This window comes from Athene noctua, chromosome 1 (genome assembly GCF_965140245.1).
Source record: "Athene noctua chromosome 1, bAthNoc1.hap1.1, whole genome shotgun sequence".
Classification (NCBI taxonomy): domain Eukaryota; kingdom Metazoa; phylum Chordata; class Aves; order Strigiformes; family Strigidae; genus Athene; species Athene noctua.
Window position 1 is genome coordinate 155,653,081 of NC_134037.1, and position 22,349 is coordinate 155,675,429.

Sequence of the window (22,349 nt, forward strand, 5' to 3'; positions counted from 1 at the left end):
ATCATAACCATCTCCTTCTGTCTGTTTCATACTTACCGTAGAGCTACTTAGTATTTTTCCACACTAGATGTCTTTTGACTTTTTGTATGCATTGACTGAATTACAAGTCTGTGTCATATCTTGGGTTGGTACCCTTTATTTTTTTACAAAAAAAAAAAAGGTTAGCTAATTTATGGTATTAAATTTATTTGTAGGGAGAAGTGTACTCTGCACAGTTCTGGTCCAGTTGGTTTGAGTTCTGATTTGTCTGCATTGCTAAAGGATAGTATGTATAAAATACTTAGTTTCAGGTGAACTAAAGCAAATTATAAACATTTGCTAAAAAAAAAAAAAAAAAGTATGTTCTGCCCCACTCCCTGAAAGTTTGTCGCTGCTGCTGAAAGAGGCAGGCCCCAACCCCCATCTGTCCTGGGTTGGTGCTTCTTTCCCTCCTCCCAAATTGTGGGATTTGCCTGATCCCATCTCCCCAGCGGCTGCAAGGCAATGAACACTGCCCAAGCACAAAGGAGTAATACAGAGCAGTGAGAGCATGGGGGAAGGGAAGGGCCAGGACTGCCGCTTTTGATGTCACTGCAGACCAAACATCAGCCTTTGCCACCCTGTACTGTAAACAGATCTCTGAACTTTCAGTGCAATGTCATAAACCCCATTAAATTGTCCTATGAAATAGACATTATAGCATCTATAACATTTCTTGCACTTCGCTATTTCCTGTGTGAAGGGGTAGGACAAAGTGTTTTGCCAAGTATAAGTTATTGATTTTAGTTTTTCATGCCGTCCCCTTCAGACAAGTAAATATTTAATTATACAGTTATTCAGATGAAACAACTGGGGAACAGCCAGTTGGAGCAAATTGCCCAGAGATTTCAACAAACAGCAAAACTAAGACTGGCTGTCCTGCCTCCCCACTCTCTTCTCCATGTCATGCCATTTGCCTTTAGACTCCTGGATACATTTTGCTCATCCTCCTAGAGCATTTCACTAACTGATAAAAGATTAAAATATAATTCAGGATGACATTCATCACTGAACTCTGCCTTAACAAGAGGAAGTAAGTGGAAACCATGGAAAAAAGGGAAAAATGCTTTCAGAAAAAGTGAGTTACAGAATTTGAAAAGTAGTTTCATTTCTTTGTAGAGGCCCTTGTTTCCAAATGCACCACAATTCTGCAATAAGTGCCACTTGCAATAAGCAATGGTATCATTACAGTTTGCGATTAGGTTAACAGTGCTAGACTTCCAGTTAGGGGCTACTTCTACTGGGCAAATACTTTTCACTGGCTCTCTGGCAGGCCATTTAAAACAGGTTCCATTGTAAATAGTTACGCAAGACACTACAAAGGTTGTTATCAGTAAAAATGTGTATTCCTTACACTGTCAGCATTTTTTCCTGAGCTAATGTAATTACAAAGCACTATTGAAACCAACCCAACCTGTTTATACAGTAGGAAGGAAAATTACATAACCTCACCTAAAAAACCAACCAAAAAAACCCCCCACAACCAAAAACCCTCCACAAAATAAACCCTTTACTAAGTGAAATTTTTACAGATTTTACAGCAGTGTGATGTTAAATGATCCAGCATCTAGAAGCGCATTCAGGTCAACCTGGAACACAAACTGGAACTCTCCCTTACAACAGGACGCTGTTTAAATGCACTGGGCAGGAAAGAAAAATCTCAGTGAAGTATACCTGCACCTTTGAGAGGGCTTTTCTTCAGGTCAGCGAGCAGTGTCCAATGCTATCTCAAGCAGCCACATCATATGCTCCCTTCCAGAAACTGCTAAAGTTTTGAACTGAAAGTTGTTAGACCTTTATTTTAGCCTCCATGGGGAAGGCTCCTCCAGAACTTCTTACCTGGACAATCAAAAACTGTCGTCTGGAAAATAAATGTGGATTCCCTGAGCCAAAGTCCCTGCGGTACCCAGTGGGTGTGGCTGCAATGAAGGAAGCAATGAAGGTCAAAGGGTGGTTTCATGATGGGCAAAGGGTGGTTTATGTTGCACTTGCCAATGTATCGGTCAGCTGGACCTACTCTGAGGGTACGTGGTCAGTGCCTAAGGTAAGGGAAATGGAGGACAGTATATGGAAGTTGAAGAAACATGGGGCCAACAGTATGACTTTTACTCACAACTTGCTATTCAGGCAGTCACAGCCATTTTTCTGCTTGGGCAGAACCCCCTTGATACACACCATACTTTAGAGCAGGGACATCTGTAAGTGACTCTCAACAGCAATTTCAGCATTCTTAAGCTCCTAGGCACTGCTAGACAAAATTGGGGATTTAGGGATGGCCATAGTTAAATGTACCCTGGATACATGTCCACCTGAGAAAAAATGGAATTTAAGGAAGGGAATGTGAAGAGGCAAAGTTGAAGGTTAAGCAGAAGAGGCAGGAGTATATGGAAATGGCAATGATGAGGAGGAGGTGGCATCCATCTCAGAAAGGGTTATGAATTATTATGTAGTACCGCCAACCAAAAACATGAATAAATCCCTTCTCCACATACCCTCAAATACTGAGGCTACATTAAGAAAACTAATCTTCTTCAAAAAAATTATGAGTATTTTTATTTGGGTTTTTTTTTGTGATTTCTGCAGGTCTTCTTCCCAGTCTATCAGCTGCAAACAAGTTCTGATATTTGTTCATTTTTAACAAAAGTTCTATTTCTCATGAGAAAAGAAGCTGATGCCTTAAAAGACCAAGCAGCACAAGGCTTCAAACAAAGTGGAGAAAATTGCCATTCTTCAATGATCTCATGTACAGCGACAATAGGTATTCAATAGAAATACTGTCAGAATCTTTGTAACTTTGGGCCCCAACGTACACATCCTCTGTGTTATTTAACTATTTTGTTGGAAACAACATCAGTTAATGCTGAGATACCTTTGAGGAGCTTGGCTGTAACAACTGTTGCAGTTTCCCTCAAACACCTAAACTCCTGTGACAAGCAGATTTTACAGCCCTGAGCTAACCAACCAGGCTTCCCTGGGGAAGGGGAATACCAGACACCTACACAAGAAATATTTCAGAAAGCAGCCAGCTGAGCACAGAGTGTTTCACTCTGGTAAACAGCGAAAGATGAAGTGTGGGACAAGGAATGAACTGTGGGCATCTAAGCTACCGACTCTGTATAACTAGCTGACGGACCTGAAATGGCACCTACCTACCTGCTCTTGAGATCTACAAACACATCCCTTACATCAGCATCAAAGATTGGTTTGCCAGTACCAGATGAAACACTTTGTTTTCCCATCCTGTACTTGCACTCCCTATCTCTTATTTTTGCCCTGTAGTTTTATTCCTCCCCGTCTTTTGTGCTGACACTCTGTTCTTCTATCCACCGTTGGCTTGTATGCAGACCTTTAGACACATGAGCTGGCAGGGCACAGACATTAGGGGTGATCTGGACATGCCTGTGGGATCTGGTCTCACTGGCAGAATAAGCAAATGAATGTCAGATGAAGTAGTGTTACGTACAGTTGGCTCCTGTCTTAATGCATGTTCTTGCTTCTTCCACTGGTGAATAGTTGTATCACAACACAGCTGTTAAGGCAGTCACTAGAAATACTGCATAGCAGGCTTGGGCACTCCAGGTTACAAGCTGTCCCTCAGACCACTTCACACGTATGCCTCAAATGTGCTATGAAAGGGTAATTTCCCCTGATTATGGAGGATCTTGCCTCAGGTTTTCCCGTATTTCATCTCAGAAACGGGCTTTGAGCAGCTCCATAGTGACTGGGCAATGTCAACAGTGACAACCGGGAGGAACTTGGCTGCCCAGTGGGATAGTGGCAGTTGAGTAGCAGTTCAGAAAATTACACTGGTGTCTTAAGTGGTAGATACAGACACCAAAGAGGCTGGTAAGTGCTAAAGCACCAGTTATAAATACCTTGCACAAACAAAATAATCTGAAAGTTCATGATGCAGTCCAAACCACCATCAGCTATTAGTTCTGCACTACTAAAACTGACCCAAGTTTATTTGAGCATTAAGTACAAAATGTCATTGCCTCTCACATTATCTGTGATTAACTCCCTGTTCAACCCTGAAAGGTTGGAGAAACCCCTTTCCACTACTCTTTGCTTATGAATGCTTTTAGTTTTCAGATATAGTTTCTCCTCTGTCCTTTGCAAGCGTGGATCCAGTTCCTAGTCTTCACTGTTTGATTATCACAAGACAATCCCTTTTTTTTCTGGGCACTAGAAAAACAATTTTGAAACATTCTCCTTCTGTCCGCAGATGCCAGCTTTTACACCTTTCTACTTATTTTATGGGTGGTTTCCATATTTCCCTTGGACTTTCAGCTCTCTAATGATCACTTCCATCTCAGCCAGGCAAGAATCCCCCCCCAGTGCTGAGCAACTCCAGTTGGAGAATGCAACCCAAAGCAAGCATAACCCATGCTAACTCTGTGAGGAAGCACACAACTGCTTTCTCTGGCTGTAATTTTAAAGATCCATGTTATGGGTACAACCCTTGGATGGATGAGAGGTGTCAGTGCTAAGTTCCCTCCACAAAGAGCCAGCTGTAGGAGTGGGAATGCAGCACTTCTTCACACATGTAGTTGTGCTTCAACACAGAAACCTTGTGACACAGGTAATTTCACTCTAAAGGCGAAATTTCATGAGGCAGCTGAGAAGATCTAGTTACTGCTACAACCAACAAGCATGGGCCTCTTCTTCCAATCCTTTCTCACAACTTCATCTCCTCCTAGCTCGTGCTGTTTTTGTGGCACCAGCAATGGTCAGTAATCTATTCTGCAGGTAAACCAAGCTGATAAAAAAGTGGAGGGGAGTAATTATTTGCTTGTCTGGTGAGCTAAATTAGCTCACTAAATTGTGAGATGACTATCAGAGCTGGCACAAGGGAAAGTCTGGTGACTGAAAAGCTGAAAGTGGGGAGAGCGGACTAGGATTGTGCTTTCTGTGAAATGCTGTTGCTGGGTCATAGAGGCATCAGCAAATGTCACAGCTGAAATTCAATGCAAAGAAAAAGAGGAGAGAGGAATGTGAAAGCCACCTCTCTTGAAGACAGCAAATCTTCAGCTGCTATAGAAGCACTTCCTCATCACTTCTGGAAATCACAACTATTTTTCCTCCTAAGGGAAGTTTTCTTCAATCAAGGCATCACTCTGGTGAATATTTGCTCAGAAAACTAGTTTGCTATAGGACAGATCTCTATTGTCAATTGTATTAATGTTCCAGCCAACAGACATTGCACTTTTACTGCCGTGTGCCTATACAATGAAAGTCTGAATGCAAATAAACCTTCAAAATATAACTAATAAAAGATGGGTAGCACTAATACTTTCATAAAGATGAATCACATGATGCACTCCTCTTCTGGATTTTCAACAAACTGATTTTATCTTATATTACATGGATTTTGTTTCCCTTTCACAGTAAATGTATAGCTTTAAGTTTGGGTCAACCCTAACTGCCATCCATAAGGGACTGGTAGGTGTTCCTTCTTTCTGCTGTTTCTGCATGTAAATGATGAAAATATTCAAGTGACCTCTGAGAGAAAGTCTTCTGAGGCAAATTATATTTCTAAACTTCAATATGGAAGGGACACAAAGGTGTAAATTGTTGCCCTCTTAAAACATCTTTGCTAAAAATTGTCTCTCCAAAAAGAGGAGCATAGCAAGGTGTGAATTTTACCCAGATAGCAACTGTCACTTGATTGAGGTGCTAAATGTGAAAGCTGTTATTTTAACTCTGAGCAAGACAGTCTGTGAAAAACATTAACCCGAATTAAGTATAATTAAACCTCAACTACTCTTGGATAATTTTTCCTTTACTTCTTATTTTTCCCAGTGATGGTTTGCATTTAGTTATCATTATAAAAAGGTAGCAAGTACATGAAAGCTTAACTGGAGACAGCCCAAGGTTGTTAAAGGCAGAAGCCGGTCACCCTGGCACAGGTGCAGATCAGTGACTCCCCCACGGCATCACCAGGGTGCTCTCCCTGTGGAAGCTGAGGTGAGGAAGGCGGTGGTGGTACCTCGCTGGACCTGTCCCAGTGGGGAAGCCGGAAGGCTGCACTCCCCGGCCTCAGGAATGCCACACTGCTCTAGGCTCTGCCAGCTGGGACATAACGCGAGAGCCTGCAGCAAAGCTTTATTATTAAATACTTAGCGGTCTGTAACATTGCCTTCTAAAATCCTTTGCTGTGATCTGCCCATGTTGATGAGACCTTAATGTAGACCACCTCTTGACTCTGGCGGCTATTTTCAGCACACCAGTCTGATTTGCCCTGGGCTGGTTTAACTAATGCTGATAAGGACAGCTAGTGCCAAAAAGCTTAGCAGTGGGAAAGTGCCTGTTCCTCTCATCAGGGCATGGACACCAGTATAAGCAATGCCAAAAATTATTTTGGAAAAAAAGGTTGCACAAGCTAGACCTTCCCCTTCTCAGAGCTCTAGATGTGGTGCCACAGCAGCTTAAACTGATTTTAGCTGATTTCATGGTCCTGCCCTTTCTTTCCCTGCCTGCCCCCCAGCCCCCCCCCCCCTTTTTTTTTTTTTTTTTTTTTATGCCAGCTGGCACTCAGGCAAATAAGCAGGAAAACAGTTCAGGGAGCTCAGCTGGCTGAAAACAAAAGGTATTAATTTTTGGCCAGCCTGGTTTCCCAAACAATCTTATCAGCTAGTGTCATGAGTTCCAGTGCCAGCCCAAGTACGCATGTGGGAATGCTGGGGTTGGGGGGAGAGCAGGACTGTGGCACCCCCAATTTAAATGACCATCTCCATGCGGATTCACAGCTAAGGCCAGCAGCCTGCAACTGCTGAAGAGAAAATGGTCCCATCCTCCTACCACATCTCCCCTCTCCTGGACAAATATCCCTGCATCCTTTCTCGTGCTGGCTCTGGCCTGAATTATAGAGTAAACTAATGGAGTCTGCTGATCCAGAAAAAAATGTGTCCCAGAAAAAAATCCAATTACTCCCTCCTACATGTAGAAATCCAGACCCAGAGTCTCAAGGGTGCTCTTTGCTCCTTCTCGTTATCTTTCTTCCCTATTTTTTTCTCTTGCCCCTCTTGAAACATGTTGTTATCCATGTTAGGAACTGTATGGCCTAGTGGGTAATTTTCCCTGATGAATTGCAGTGATTGACCACAGCAGCTCCTCCAGTACAGGATAGAAACTGAAACAGAAAATAATCCCATTTTCCTTGTATGGCATGGGCACGTGATCTGTGTAACGCAAGCATGGAAGACTTCCATTTCATTGTTTCTGTAGGTCAAGCCTATGAGTCACTTCACATGATACTCTTCCACCCTTACCCTCAAAGAGACAAACAAATAGTAATTTCATTTTGTGGAAGGTCAGGAGGTTAAGGAAGTGTTTCCAAAGTAGGGAACACAAATCATTCACAACCTGAGGTTGAAATTGGTGGATAATTTCCCTTCAAAAGGTAGAAAGAAGTTGCAGAAATATGCAAACCATTTTATTCGGGTTCTGAAAAGTTTAGTTTTGGATATACCAAACAGTCCCACCACGCCATTTAGTAAACTTATTTTAAAATTACTTATGAATTTGTGCTTTTTGTGTAAAAAAAATGTAAACATTTTAAAAACATTGTATTGATTTATTTCAAGCTATCTATAAATTTAGGCTGACACTGATGTAGGGGTTCTCATACTTAAGTTTTTCCTAACTTTAAAGATAAGTATTTTTTATATCAGACATAAATCTTAAGATACCTGCGCATGAGACAGCATTGTCCATAAAAGAAATGCTAAACAACTGTCCATTTGCAAAATGCAGGTCTGGACTGCAGGCCTCTGCTCCAGTGGGTATCTCTTCCTTGTTGACTGGATTCTGCCCTCGCCCTGGAGCCTTTTTTGGGGGCTTGATCCAAAGTGCTGGCACTAGTAGAAATCTGTTCAAAAAGTTCTGAACTTGACCTCTTCCTTTGTGAGTGGTCATTTTCACTGTTAGCATTTTCCCTCATTGTGTTTAGTGTTCCAGGAAGTATAGTCCACTCAAAATCCACAGATTGTCACATCCTCTAATGAATCTGGCAGATTTATGCCTTATTAGCTGTACTAACATTTGCAGTGGGGAAGCGGGGATTTTCTGCTTCTTAAAAATAATTATTATTTAAACATTGTACTCTGATGTACCTTTAATTTGTAGGAGCATGAACAGTTTTCAAGAGTGTGAACATGACTGCATCAGTGTTGCTTTTGATTTAAATAAACGAGGAATAGGTCTGTCTAGGCTAGACAAAGTGTGGACCTCATGTTTCCTAAATGCAGTACAGTATTTATTTTAATTACTAGGTAGGATTTATTTCACAAAAGGGTGAGCATCTCCATTCTAATGATGAATCATTTTCTCTTTCTGTAATGATTGTGAATGCCTCATACTTTCCATGGTATGTAATTTCTGTGTTGACACAGTGGACGTACAGCAAACAACCTCACTCACCCAGTCAGCCTAGGATACTCGCATCAGAGTACCCTTTAAAGCACAAGTCTGCAGCACATATAAAACAACAAAAGAAAACAAAATCTTAATATCCTTACTTCGAGGTTTTAGTTCCTTTAGCTTCATATTACGTGAATGATATTTTCTTTACTTCACGGACTGTTCTGTCATTAAATTCTGTTCTGTCATTCAACAAAATGCTTGAAATCCCCCAATTTAAAATTCTATGCTTTATATATTATATCCACCATCTTATTGGGTAGGATTGTTTCTAAAAGGAGATCTAACAGACACTGTGAATTGTCACGTCCTTACAGGATGTAAGTGGTACTTATACAAACCTTCATGGAAAATGACAGTGTATTTACCCTACTTACAAAAAGCTAATCCTGAGCTGGCAAGTAAAAGCTGCTGCTTTACTTAAAGAGTAACCAACCATTTGGGAAGACGTCAGTGCACGTTCATATATTCATAATTCCAGCAGAAATGAAGACACTAGGAATCCTTCATTGAATGAAAGGTGTAACACCCTGTTTGTAGCTAAGTGTTTGGGAAGATACTCCTATGAACAGTTAGCCATTTGATCTAGTGTTTTCAATGCGGGCAGAAAGAACTTTGTTTAAACTCTCATCTCATACAAACAGAACATAATTGTATAAAAATGTATTTGAACTTTATTTATTATGGACATCAGAGAAAAATAACAAACTGTAACAGGATCCCTTTCAAAATTTGTCTGGAATGCAAAATCTGGTCTACATAGCTTTTGCATTTGTGTAAATACTTGGTTATGGGGTCGCCTTAATACACACAAGAGCTGTGGACATAACAAAGGAGATGGTGCCAATACAACTTACCTCTTTGCAAGAATAAACCCTAACAACAGCAACACATTTGTGCACGTTAGCAGTTTTGCTATCGCAGTGCATAGTAGTAATAAATGCATAACGATAAATTCATCAAACACACTCAATCATGGAGAATAAACCTCATCAAGCCTGCTTCATCTTCTGATAAACGTAACTGACGGGTTTGCTGTACATGGTGCACAAACCATGTTCTTCTGGAACCGGCTGGGGCTGCCATTTTGGGCGTCACGCAGCTGCGTCACGCTACAGAAGAAAAAGTCTCATTGTACCTTTCGTGTACAAACGGCCTTATCTTCCTTTTGTCGTGTTCGCCCGCTTCCTTCCGTTCCAGACCTTTCAGCCCAAAGCCGTATGCTCTGCACAAGGGAAGCACAAGGCATTACAGCGGCGTTGCCATGGGGACTGATGAAGACGGGTCCCTTTGGCGCTCACAGCAGTGGCAAGGGACACAACTACCGACGGGTCCGGTGCCCGGCGCTCACGGCGGCGACGGCAGCCCGCCCCACCGCGCCCTGCCCTGCCCTGCCCGCCCCGGGCCCCACTTCAGCCACCACCGACACCCCTCACCCGCTGGCGCGGCGGGGCAGGCCCCGGCGCCGCTGAGCCCCGCCTGCGGCCGCCGCCGCCGGGTGAGGCGCGGAGAGCCCCTCGCCGAGGAGCGCGGGCACGTGCTGCCGCGCCGGGGGCGGCCACCGGCCGCGAAGGGCTCCGCACCGGTCCCGGGAGGAGCGGGGCGGACAGAGGGCGGGGGGAGGCGGCAGGTGCCGGTGCCGGGGCGGGCGGCGCGGAGCCGCCGCTTGGGGGGGGGCGCTGGGGTGGTGCCGGCCGGAAGTGGCGGGGCGGGGCCGGACTGATTCACCTGCTGGGCGGCGCGCGCGGGGCGGGGGAGGCGCCCGCCGGGAGTCGCGGGGACGGAGCCGCCGGTGCCGGGTTCCCGCCGCGCCATGGAGCCGCCGGCGTCGCCGCTGCTGCCGCTGCTGGCCGTCTCACTCGTGCTGCTGTGCTCCGCAGGTGGGTGCCGGGCGCAGGTGGAGGACGGGGGGGGCGGCTCGGCTCTGTCGGGGTGCGAAAAAGGGGGGGGGGGGGCCATCGCCCCCCCCCCGGTGACCGGGGGCACCTGCCCTGCCACACCCCCGCCCGTGCGGCTGCCCCTGCGAGGCGGGGAGGCGGCCGGGCGGGGGGCACCGTCTCCACCAGCCCCTCTCCCGGGCGGGCGTCGCCGCCCGGTCCCTGCCCGGCTGCGGCCGGGTAGCGGCGCCCGAGGCGCGGTGTGCGGGCGGGCGCTGGCGGCGGGGCCGACCGGGGCTTTGTTCGTCGCCCGCCGGCGGGGCGGCCGGCACCGCTGCCGCGGCTTGGCTCTTCTCTCCTCCTCCTCCTCCCCCCCATCCCCCGCCCGCTTCCCTCCCTCCCGGGCAGCCCTCGGCATGGCTGGGAGCGGCCCGCCCCGCGTGTCTCGCCTGGCGTGCCCTTGTCCCTGGGCGCCGGGGGCCGTGCGGGACGGGCTTCCCCGCGGCCGCCGTGCCCGCCCGGTGTCCCGCCTCTGGCAGCGCCCGCTCCTCGGGACGGTGGCTGGAGCGGCTGCCGCTGCGGCCGCGCGGCTGAGCAAGGGCCACGCGTGGAAACCGACATGAAAGAGCAAGCCGAAAATCGGATTTAAACCCCAGCCCTGCGCGTGTAATAACTCCCTGGTATCTGGATCCGGCGGCAGGGTTGGCCCTCCTTTGGAGAGGAGGGAAGGGGCCGGGTGGCTTCCAGGGAGCCCTCGCAACGCGGGGGTCCCCGAGTCGATGGCCGTGACTGAACTCTGTGGAGAAGATGTGAGAGAATGGGAGGGCGGGGGGAAAGGCGGTGAATTAGATGGAGCTAAACTCGTTTGGTTTTATTGCTGAGAGAAGACAAAGAAGTAGATAATCTCAAACACCACCAGCACCACCACCACCCCCCCAAAAAAAAACCCCAAACAACCCAAACCAAATGTGCCTGCGCTACTAAAAAATAGTCAAATGTTTTTTGTCTCAAACGTTAGGTGTTACTAGGTTCCTGTAATGAACTCAGTTGGAGTGCTGCCATGTTAACGTTCCCTAAATGTATCTTTAAAAAAAAAAAGTAAGTTTCCACTAAAGTTGACCCAAACTTTTGTGGAACTACAAAAGATGACAAAACACCTGTGGAGGTTCAGGTTCACAGAACATGTGTATCAATGGTGTCAGGAGGCCAGTTTTTGTTTCCTGTTGAAATGTTAATGCCTTTGTTGATGTCACTGCTGTTTTGGGAAATTACTCACGGGATCAAAATTCTGCATCTGTAATGGAATGATGATGAACTCTGATCTCCCGCATGAAAGGGTATTGGTAGTTCTGCATTAACTCTACTTCTTTAAGCGAAGTTAGGAACAGGGTAGATGCTGCGGAAGAACTACAGGTTACTAGTATTTAATTGATAGGGTTAGCGATTAGGACTCATATTGAAACACTTCATGTAGCTAAAGCTGCAAAAAAAGATTGTTGTGAGTAGAATTAAATGTCCTGTGAATGAGCTGAATCATTACTAGGATATCAAAGGCTATGATCCTGTAAAGCTGGGAATATTTAATATACAAGGAAATGTAAAGCCAGAACAAGATTTTACACTTTACTGAAGTATACAGGTGTCCTCAGACTTCACTGTGAAATTGGATGACTTTGTAAATAAGGTAATATATTTGTGTTTAGGTTAGAAATGTCTTCGCAGGGTTATTTGGATGACCATACCCTGAAAGTCACATATGTTTCACAGTCCTCTGGAGGAAATAATTTAATAATCTGTATAACACAGGAGTTGATACATCCTCTGAGCTTGCTTGTGTTTTTTCCTGGATCAGATTGAGTTAATGTTTCTGGGTCCACGTTCCAGATAGACATTCCTTCCTTCACTGAGGGAACAGCTATCAATAAGTTGCTGTTCTCCATATGGACCAAACTTACAGGAAGCTAATTTTTGTGCTGTTGGAAGTGCAAGATTGTCTGGGTGATGAAGCCTTTACTTGGGTTTGTGGTACTGGAATAATTTGTCATGTTATTTTAAGGCTTGCCCTATGTGCTGTTTTCACAGCTTTTTTTTTTTTTTCCCCCCCTTGTAAGTCTCATTTTCCTGTTTCACTATTACTAAAAGTAGAGGATTCAAAACAACTGATTTTGTATAAATAGGGAGACTTACCTTGATTTACAAAATACACCTTCAGCAGGCTATGGGTCTATACCATTATGTGTTGAAATAGGAGAGTGCTTGGATTGAAGCTGTTTCTGAACCCTGCTCAGGGGTTTAATCCCTCTGTTAAGGTCAATTTCACAGTCATAAGTAACTGAATTGGGAACTTCCCTTTCCCTTGCAGGAAGGGAAGAGTTCATCCTTGAGCATTTCAGGGTATTAGGGGAGAACAATTCTTTTCTGCTCTATCTTTGTAATTAGTAACAAATTAATTCTAGAGACTGCCTCAGTATTACGTGGCTCTGCAACAGATAAATAACTTGTGGCAGTTTCTCCTTGAATTGGTGCTTCTGGAAGATGACCACAAAACAGGCTGGTGTAGTGAAATTCAGGCTTCTGCTGTCTTGAAGACTTCTGGTATGAATTTATGTTTCGATGGTTATTTCTGCACTCATAAACAGCTCTTCTAATTGTACTAGTTCTCTCTATATAAAAAGACACTCCAAGTCTGGGGTGAGGGAGAACTTGATGGCCATTTGAAAGGTCTGTTGGTATGTATTGTAGTTGCCTGTGATCAGTAATTTTAAGTACTTGGGGATTCCCAGAATGCTCAAATTCTGTTTAATTTAAATGAACGTTGTGTAGCTGTTGTCAACAAATCCTGGACTAGGATAATGGAAACATTATACCTCTTCAGATCTTGAAATATTTTATGGAGATAACTGATATTAAACTGTTTTCCAAAGGGCGATACAGAATTCTGGTTTGAGGAAGAAAGCTCAGTCATGATTTTAAGTGCTGATGTTATTAAGTCTTATGGATGTGTAAACTGGTGTGTGGGTTTTCTCAGTTAATTCTAAGCTTTCCAGAATGTGTGGCCATATGAAGAGCCAGTATAAAGGAAGTCTATTGATTCTCATTGTCAGTGGCACTGAGCAAATGTTTGCCTATGCTGTGACTTCAGGGGGACTGTGTACATATTGGCAACCTTTTCCTGGATATACTATGTTGGGGAAATCATCTCATCCACTTTGGAGCAAATTCAAGTTTGTATAGGGTTTCAGAAGACTGAGAATAAATGTAAGTGCCTAACTTGTGATCCTGATTTAACAAATAAGATGGTGACCTATAGTTGTTGAACTTTTAAAAATGTGTAATGGCAGGACACAAATTTTCAGTAACTGAGATGTTAATGACAGATTACTATCTCTCTTTGTATAGGTGTAACAAGTGATTACATATGTGGTGATTCATTTAGCCATCAGAAGATAAGTTATACAAAATAGTAATGTTGTGCACATAAATACTCAAGCATAAGAGGTTGAGTAGAGTTTTAAGGTAAATAGGCAGGAATTTCTTGACTTTAGTGATATCTTTTATTGCTTCTCTTGTGCTGTTTTTTATTTTTTTACAATAGTAGTAGGTAATTTTGTACTACATTGACATTCTACAATGTGTATGCTTTATTAATAGAATATTAAGTTTTTAAATAAAAAATAAAGTTCAGGTAAGCTTTGAGAAAAGCCCTATCATTAAACTTGCAAAAGTATTTCCAATAACAGGCATGCAGGAGCAGAACCTAATGCAGACATGGTAAGTCAGCATTTGGAGGCTAGTACATTTTGTCCAGTAATAAGGAGCTTGCATGTTTTTATGCATGCAACAGGATCTTACAGAAGCTTAAGTTAGGAATTTGACTACCACAGGAGTTAAATGATCATTCCTGTCCCAGTCTCTTTAATTACTAAACCTGGTAAGTTTCATCCCTTGGGAGTAATTGTAACAAGTTGCAGAGTTCAAGTTCTTTCTAAGTGTCCACTGACATGAAAAGTTACCTGAAGATCAGGGCTCCTTTCCTAGGTTTCCCAGATCTTAGTGTTTCAAGAAGTATGAAAAACTTTAACCAGAGATGGCTTGATCAACTAGTTACTTGTTACTAGTTACAGCTATGACACTGTAAGATTTGAATTAGTAATTTTGCTTTAGCTAGTCTGTGTTTATCAGAAGGTATTTTACGCATTCAGAATGCTACTCCAGAGATTATTATAGCTTGTAATTTTGGTGTTCTCTGACTTCCACACCCCCCCCCCCCCCCTTGCTTCTTGCTTCCCCTGTGTTGCATCAAATTTCAGCAGCCTGTCTGTCTTCACATCCAATGCTTGTCATAGTCTCTTCCAAAACCAAGTCTGCTTAATATAGAGATGAAACTACCGGCCCTAAATGTATGGTTTAGCTTCTATTGCTGCTTTACAAAACATACATTTTCATATGAGCACTTGTATGCTTTGCTACTGATTCCATTTGTATTTCAAGAAATTCCTTGTAAATATCTTCAAATCTGCCTCAGTATCAGGGCATTTTAAATCTAATTTGCTACAGTGCCTACAGAGATTTGTACAGACTAGGGAACTTGGTTTTGGGACTAGTATTGTTTCATTGTACTTCCTAGCTAATTTAATCGTTTGTGGCTTGCATACATTTGTAAGCTGTAATGGCAGGGATTCTGTTCTTGTAACCTCTGGTTCATTTAATGAAGCTTTTAGATACCATGTGACTCATAAAGAAAAATTTCAACAGTTGTGTGGCTCACCAGATTGTAAGAATGCTCCCCCTCCGCTTTGTATCAATTTAGTTGCTCTTTTTTCCTTTTTTCCCCCCCCCCCTCCCCTTTTTCTCATTTTAGGGAATTCCTCTTTTTACAAGTTTGCATCTTTCAGTGTCTGATTAAAATAAAAGCCACTTCAGCCTGTTACCATGGGAGTAAGTGGCAGTGAAGCTATAGTTCTGTGGTAACCTTTTTCAGTAGGAGCTTGAACATAAGCGGCCCCTGCAATCCTGGCTGGTCATTTCCTTTACTGCACTGATGATGTGAGTGTGCAGTGAATGGGTCTACGTTGAAGCTTCTTAAAACTTCCATTAATTTTTTTTTAACTGGTTAGATTTCATTATTTGAAACAAAAATTACTTTTACCAACAACCTGTCCTGGTACAGGGCAGGAACGAGCGACAGGAAGGATGGCAGAAGAGCATTGGGAGGAAAACCCATTCTGCTTGATCAGTGTTTTCCCATAGGCGAGAAATGTCTGTATAACCTTGGCCTGGGGGGAGCTTAGCTGGGGAGTCTGACTACACACACCACTTAAGTCAGACCATCAGTTGAATGGCTGGATGTTACCTCAAAGATTATTTTTGCATCCCATTTCATGCTGTACCTGGCATTCATCTGGCTCCATGGCGAGCCAGTTCAGGGAGTTTCAAAGTCAGAAAAATATTCAGTTTTTGTAAGGTTAGTTTTCCACCTGTTCCTTTCCCTGATCCAACTCAATGAGATCGAGTCAGAATTGTAACAAATGAGTCAGCTGGAACCCTGGACCCACAGAAGTGGAGTATATTACTATACTATATATATATATGTCACCTACTTCCTGGATCATATATTCAAAACTCGTGATATGACAGAGAGGCAAGATTTGGAGCTTTACCTGGCTGTAGGCAGGAGCCATTCACCAGTACTGTGATGTCCTTCAGCTGCTGTTAAGAAGCATCTGAGGTATTCGATGGTCACAATTTTGGAGTTCCGCTTGCTGCCAAATTTTTTTAATAGATACGTTTTTTCATGCCCTATGGTGAAAACCAGCACTTAGTATGCTGAAAGATGAGTAATCAACAAGAAATATTTGGTATGCATAGAAGGAAGGATGAGAATTTCATAAATTCACAACTGTGTTAACATGTGTTGAGTAAGTTTGTATAAGGAATTGAAATGTCATATGTTCACTGATTCTGTTTTCAGTTCTTCCTTTTAGATGTATTAACAGCATAAGATACAAGGAATGCTTAATCTCAGTTGTTTTAAGGCATGTAAAGATAATGTGTGTGTGTATATGTATTTTAAAAGCCTCCCTAAATTTTTAAATGACTAGTTAACTTTGTGGCTATTTAGGGTGGCTATTCTGATTCTTTGAGCTGATTTCTTTCTGGCTGTTTCTTATGTGGGGAAGGGGCAGGGAGGGAAGCAAGAGCAGGCACACGGCTACTTCCTTCTGTCATTGTGATGCTTCACCTTTTTATTTAAAAAAACCAGCAACAACAAAACAACCCCAAGCCAAAAAACCCAACCGTGAATAACATAATTTTTCAGTCTTAATGCAAAACTTGCATGTGGTAAGAAAAAGCACTGCTTGTTCAGTAGCTTGGAAGAGCCACAACCCCTTTACTCAAGTGAAAATAATATGCTCAGTTAAGTGTTTGACTGTACTTAACTCCCTGACGGATTGACTGACAGATGTACCTACTACATTCACACTGCAACAGGGCTGCTTCATTCAGTTTCCTTTTAAATGCCATCGAATTGGTAGGAAAAAACCCAATCATGTGACTTGATTGCTTAATGACTGTATAAACCTTCAATGTCAGTATGCAATGGGAAAATAACAGACTTGCAGGGCTAAAAGCAAAAACAACGTGTGCAGTTGACATAGACTTGGTAGAGGAGGGACAGGCTTTTGTGTAAGTCATGTCAGGATTTGGGTTCTGATTTTTTTTTTCTTTTACTGGAAAAAGTCTTTGTAAGAATTGGCCCTCATTTCATATTACACCTAATACTGTTTCTAGATGGTTCCTTAATGGCTCTTAAGTGCAGACTCCAAAGGTAGTTTCACGTTACTCCTAGGGGTGTTACAGATGTGATGTAGTTACGTCTGGTGTAACTTCATGTGATTATTGAGGTTGTTGCTACCTCCAGCGATTGTGTTGGGTTCCTTCTTCCCTCCCTTCTTAGAGCATCATCGTGCAGCTGCTGCGTGAGTCCATTCATCTGATACTCCAAAAAAAGTTTTCTTCTGTATGTTATTTTCCTATTGGGGGATTTCACCAATTCAAACCACATTGTGGCTGCGCAGTGCTGCTCGCTCTGAGAGCCAGCAGCAGTGTGGCAGGTGTAGGTGTAATGTGGAATTGCTCTCTGTGGGTAGGGCTCCTTGACAGTGCAAGCAAATCCTTGTCGAGGCAAGGTCAGCCTCACAGCTTTTCTGTCTTTGGTTTTGTGTTCCCACCACATACCTTGTGTGTGGGGGACACGCGTCTGGAGAAACCCCATCAGGAGAGAAAAAGCGAAACTTCCCATGCAGAGTCAGTTTTTAGGGAAGGCAACTCGTTGTTCTGGCTTTCTGCCTTTTTGCATAAAGTGTTGTACTGGCGTAAAGGGAGATGACAGGATCAAACCTGAGGACAAGAAGGCAGGACCTCAGCAAGTCCAAAGTATTCTAGTTGTCATTCCCTTAATACTGCAGGTTGAATTAGGTCATGGTGGATCATTTAAATGTGACCAAGCATTAAAACTCAGAACTTGGTGATCTTCTGTAGATGTTGGGCTAAACAGTACTGCTGTGTTTAAAATTTATGTTACAATATTCCCTCACCCTTTCTGTTGACCTCCTCCAAAAGCATATCCTTTTCTTCAGTAATGAGATACAAATGCTTCCTCTCTCAACTTGATAAGCACTAAGGTCATCAACTGCTGCAGTTGCTAGGATACTCGGCTGGTGACTTTGGGTTTAGCAACAAAAAAGCTTCAAGAATGTGCTGAACAAGTAAGGAGCACAAGGACAGTTGTAAAAGGGAAGGTATGTTGGGTAGAATCTGAAAGCAAAGGAGATGTCAGGGAAAAAGCGAAAGTTGGGGGGGGAAATGTAAAAGATCAATAAAGCTTTAGCCCCTGATTTTTAGGTTTTCTTAGTTGCACAGCTATTCCAGTTGATCTCAGTGAATTGTGGTTGGGGATGAAATTCATGCTCTGTATTTGCAGTGTTGGGGTCATTTGTAGTTCTGTTGATAATGAGTCTTAAATTAAGAATTTTTTTATTAGATTGGGAGGATGAGTAACTTCTAACTCAGTTCTACAGTATGTTTTAAACTGGGGCACAGATATGCAACACTTCATGAATTAAAGCTAGGTATTTGATGCTGTCTGAGAACATCCAGACTGAAAGAGCTTTTTTTTTTCTTTCTCTTCGAAGAAGTATGCTTAGCCTGTTTCCTATTTTTTTTTTTTTTCTTCTTGTGTGATTTGACAGAGGATATGTGGATTCAGGTGAACTCTGGTAGATACTCAGTAACTTAATGGTTACTGTTGAATTGATGTATTTTGTCATATTTTTCAGGCTAGACCAATGCAGGATTGCTTCAGCTTTGGCTTCTGTTCAAAGCAGATCACCTTAAGATTGTGTTTGTGGTATTCTGAAGGGGAGTAAGTCTTTTTGAGCTGTTCTGCAGAAACTCTGAGCTTAGAGTGGCAAAACTTCCATTTTTGGAACTGATCAGACTTCAAAATGATGTTTCTTCTGTGAGTCTGGGGATAAGACAATAAAAAGGAATATAAAACTTAGTAGTGGAGTCCTTTTTAACTGTGGAAGCAGATGAAAAATGAAGAGTCAGAAATAGGCAGGGAGAAAGTAAATCCATGATCTGAAGAAGTAATGTCACACTGGTTACTTTAAGGGTAAGTACAACTTGGAAGACTTTGCCCAGTAAATGTGCCTCAGAAAACTGGTGCTTCCCCCTCCATTTGCTCAGAGGAAGTGAAGCCGCTGTTTTGAGACCCAGCAGCAGCAACAGGGTTGACTACTCAGGTGGTAGAACTTTTCCAGACTTATTCTGACATGCGTTTTTTTCCCTGTATTTTTCTTTAAGTGCTCCTGCTATTTCATCAGCCTTCTCTTTGTAGTTTATGGTAGAACCTTTCTCCAAGCACGTAAGTCTTTTAGCTGTACCACCTGTGGAAGAAATGCCCTGAAAACCAGACCAGAGCTCTGGGAGTTTGGTCACTCAGCTTCATTGTGCTATTGGTAGGGCAGCAGAAATGAAATGTGAAGGAGAGGAATTTAAAATCTTGTCTTGTTGTGGTTTAAGCCCAGAGGGTAACTGAGCACCATGCAGCCGCTTGCTCACTCCTCCCCAGTAGAATGCAGAAGAGAAAATATAACAAAAGGCTTGGGGATCAAGACAGGGACAGGGAGGGATGACTCACCAATTATGGTCATGGGCAAAAGACAGGCGCATTTTGGGAAGGAAACGAATATAAATTTAGTTTTCTACCAGTTAATTTATCAATCAAATCAGCGTAGAACAGTGAGAAATACAACCACATCTTAAAAACACTTTTCCTCCACCCCTCCCTGAGCTCAGCTTTGCTCCTTGTTCCTCTACCTACTCCCTCCCAGTGGTGCAGGGGATGGGGGTTGCTGTTGGTTCATCACCTGTTATTTCTACTGCTCCTTCCTCCTCAGGGGAGGACTCCTCATACTCTTCCCCTGCTCCAGCGTGGGGTCCCTCTCACAGGTGACAGTCCTCCACGAACTTCTACACTGTGAGTCCTTCCCACAGGCTGCAGCTCTTCATGAATTACCCAGCATGGGTCTCCTGCTGCGGGTTACAGTCCTTCAGGAACAGACTGCTCCAGCGGGGGCCTCTTCCCTCAGAGCTCTGGTCACCTTTGGGCGCAGCCACCTGCTCTGGCATGGGTTCCTCCACGGGCTGCAGGTGGGCATCTGCTCTGCCGGTGACCTCCATGGGCTGCAGGGGCACAGCCCGCCCTCTCACCGCAGGCTGCAGGGGATCTGTTCCGGTGTACCTCTCCCTCCTCCTTTCTTCCACTGACCTCACTGTTTGCATAGGTATATCACTCACAGCTCCTCCTCTTCTCAGGTTTCCCTTAAATATGTTATTACGGAGGGTTGGTCTTGGCCAGATGTGGGTCTGACTTGGCAGGGGGGAAGGTTGGGGCAGTTTCTAGCAGCTTCTCACAGGAGCCACCTCTGTAGCCCCTCCCCTGCTACCAAAACCCTGCCATACAAACTCAACAGGTGCCTCTACTAACGCTAGGTGCCTGTATAAAACTCAAGTTCTTTTCTCCAGGAATAGCTTTGTGGATTTAGTTTCCTGAATTATGTTTATGTTTAGTCTGGGTCTAAATGAACTAGGAAGGAGGAGACTGAAGTAAGGACTGGGATCCAATCTCTTCTTTACTTTCTTTGGGTCCATAAACTTTTCTGCATAGTAGAAGGGCTTCAGTAAGATCTGTGACTCTCACTAGTTTGGAGAGCACTATGCTGGGAGGTATGAAATGCAGGTGTGATCATCTTTTGTCTGAATGTTAAATCTCTCTCTTCAGGGATTAATCAGTGTTCTGTATAGAGGATTTAGGCTATTATAGAGGTGCAAGTTTTTATTTTCTCTCTAACCTTTTTGCATTGGGCCTTTTTGAGGTTTAAGTAGAGGGATATGTAGTATGTTAATGTCAGTAGCTTTGGAAATGTTAGATTTAGAAGTGCTTGATGCTTTTGCTAAGATGGTGTGGGTTGTTTTTTTTTTTTGCTCCTTACTATGAACTGTGCATTTCTATGAAATCTGTATTGCAGCATTGTATCATAACCACCATTAGTATCAAGCATAGGAAAAATCTGGTCTGTGGAGCATATAAAACATGAACCGTTTAACCCTTTTGATACTAGCAGGACAGTACTTTGTTAGGAAAAGCTTTGCGATTTGCCTTTATCAGCAGTGGATTATCCTAAAAATCTGAATTCTCTGTAGAGGTCTACAGACTAAATACCAAACCTGCTCTTTGGATACATATGCAGTATAGATTCAAGTGCAGTAATGCTGTGCCATTTTTTTCTTTTCCCATTTTATTCACTGCTGCACTGTAATCTAGCTTTTGTTAGTTCATTGTCAGTTGCTTGCTTACTCCTCTCCCTCATCTCTTTATTACCTGAGGTGAGGTTGCTGTGAAGATTAAGTGTTCTTCAGTACCTAGATACCTGACTAAATTAATAGGACGTTAATATGTATTTTAGATTATGTCCTGAAACATTTGATGAGAATATCTGTGTATTTTGGCTGTAAAAGAGAATTTTTGAGCTTTATTCTCATGTCAGAAGTTCCCAGATATGTTGAATCTACTTTTTAAAGGGAAGACAACTAATTTTTTTATCCTTCTATTAAACTTCTTTTCTTCTTTATTGCCATTGTTCCTTTCATGTTTACTAAGTTAAAGAAGGCTCTTTAGTAACCTTTCTTTGTGTTGCTCCATGTCATGTGTCCCATGGAAAAACAGTGAAGTTGAGAAAATAAGTATGAGTAGAGCTGATTGAAAAACTGTAATTGACTTATTTTCTTCACTTTCTGTCCCCCTAAGCTGCTCAGCCTGAACTTCTGAAGCCTGATATAACTTGTGCAGAAACTGAAGTGGGGTTAACTCTGCCTTAATCTGTGTTAGACCTCATCAGGACTAGGGAGATGATGTTTCCAGGATCTTTTGTGGCATGATGACACTTGCCAGAAGTTACAGGGTTTATGAGATGTGGAAAGTTGGATGCACCCAGGTTTCATAGCGGTTTTGGCCCAACTTCTTGAAAGCTATGACTGTAATGGGGCCTTGGTTTTGATGTTGGAGGTAAGATGCTGATAACTGTGAGAACCCATATCTGAAGCTAGGCTTTTTTGGCCTTTTGGGGGTCTCACTGGTAAAGCTAGAATTCGGTTTGTGGCACAGTTTTGATAAACTGTGGCAAAACAGCATAAGGACACTGCAGCTTGTGGCTGTCTTTACTGTGCTGATGTGACTCAGCGCCTGGGTGCTGTAAAAATCACTAAAGTGAGTAATGTCAAGTATTCTTTCCCCTCTATTTTTGCAAAGGCAGCTTTTAATTCAGTTACTTCGTTAGCAGCACCCTACCTTGCAGAGGCTTGTTTTGGCATTACTTGAGGATACTGAAGTTTTGTGTAGTAAGGAGGCAGAAGATTGTGAGATGCTGGCTTTTTGTGGAGATTTCAGCCATGAAGGAAACTTACTGG

The 22,349-nt window shown here is 43.2% G+C and overlaps 1 protein-coding gene across 2 annotated transcripts in view; it reads left to right on the plus strand.

Moving 5' to 3' along the window:
• Positions 1-10,159: 10,159 nt before the first annotated feature.
• Positions 10,160-22,349, plus strand: part of CXADR (CXADR cell adhesion molecule) — a 37,148-nt gene continuing 24,958 nt past the window's right edge. For both annotated transcript variants that reach the window (XM_074902109.1, XM_074902099.1), the window contains exon 1: positions 10,160-10,319. In XM_074902109.1, the coding sequence (XP_074758210.1) occupies positions 10,253-10,319 (67 nt within the window). In that variant the 5' untranslated portion in view covers positions 10,160-10,252. The remainder of the gene's footprint in view (positions 10,320-22,349) is intronic.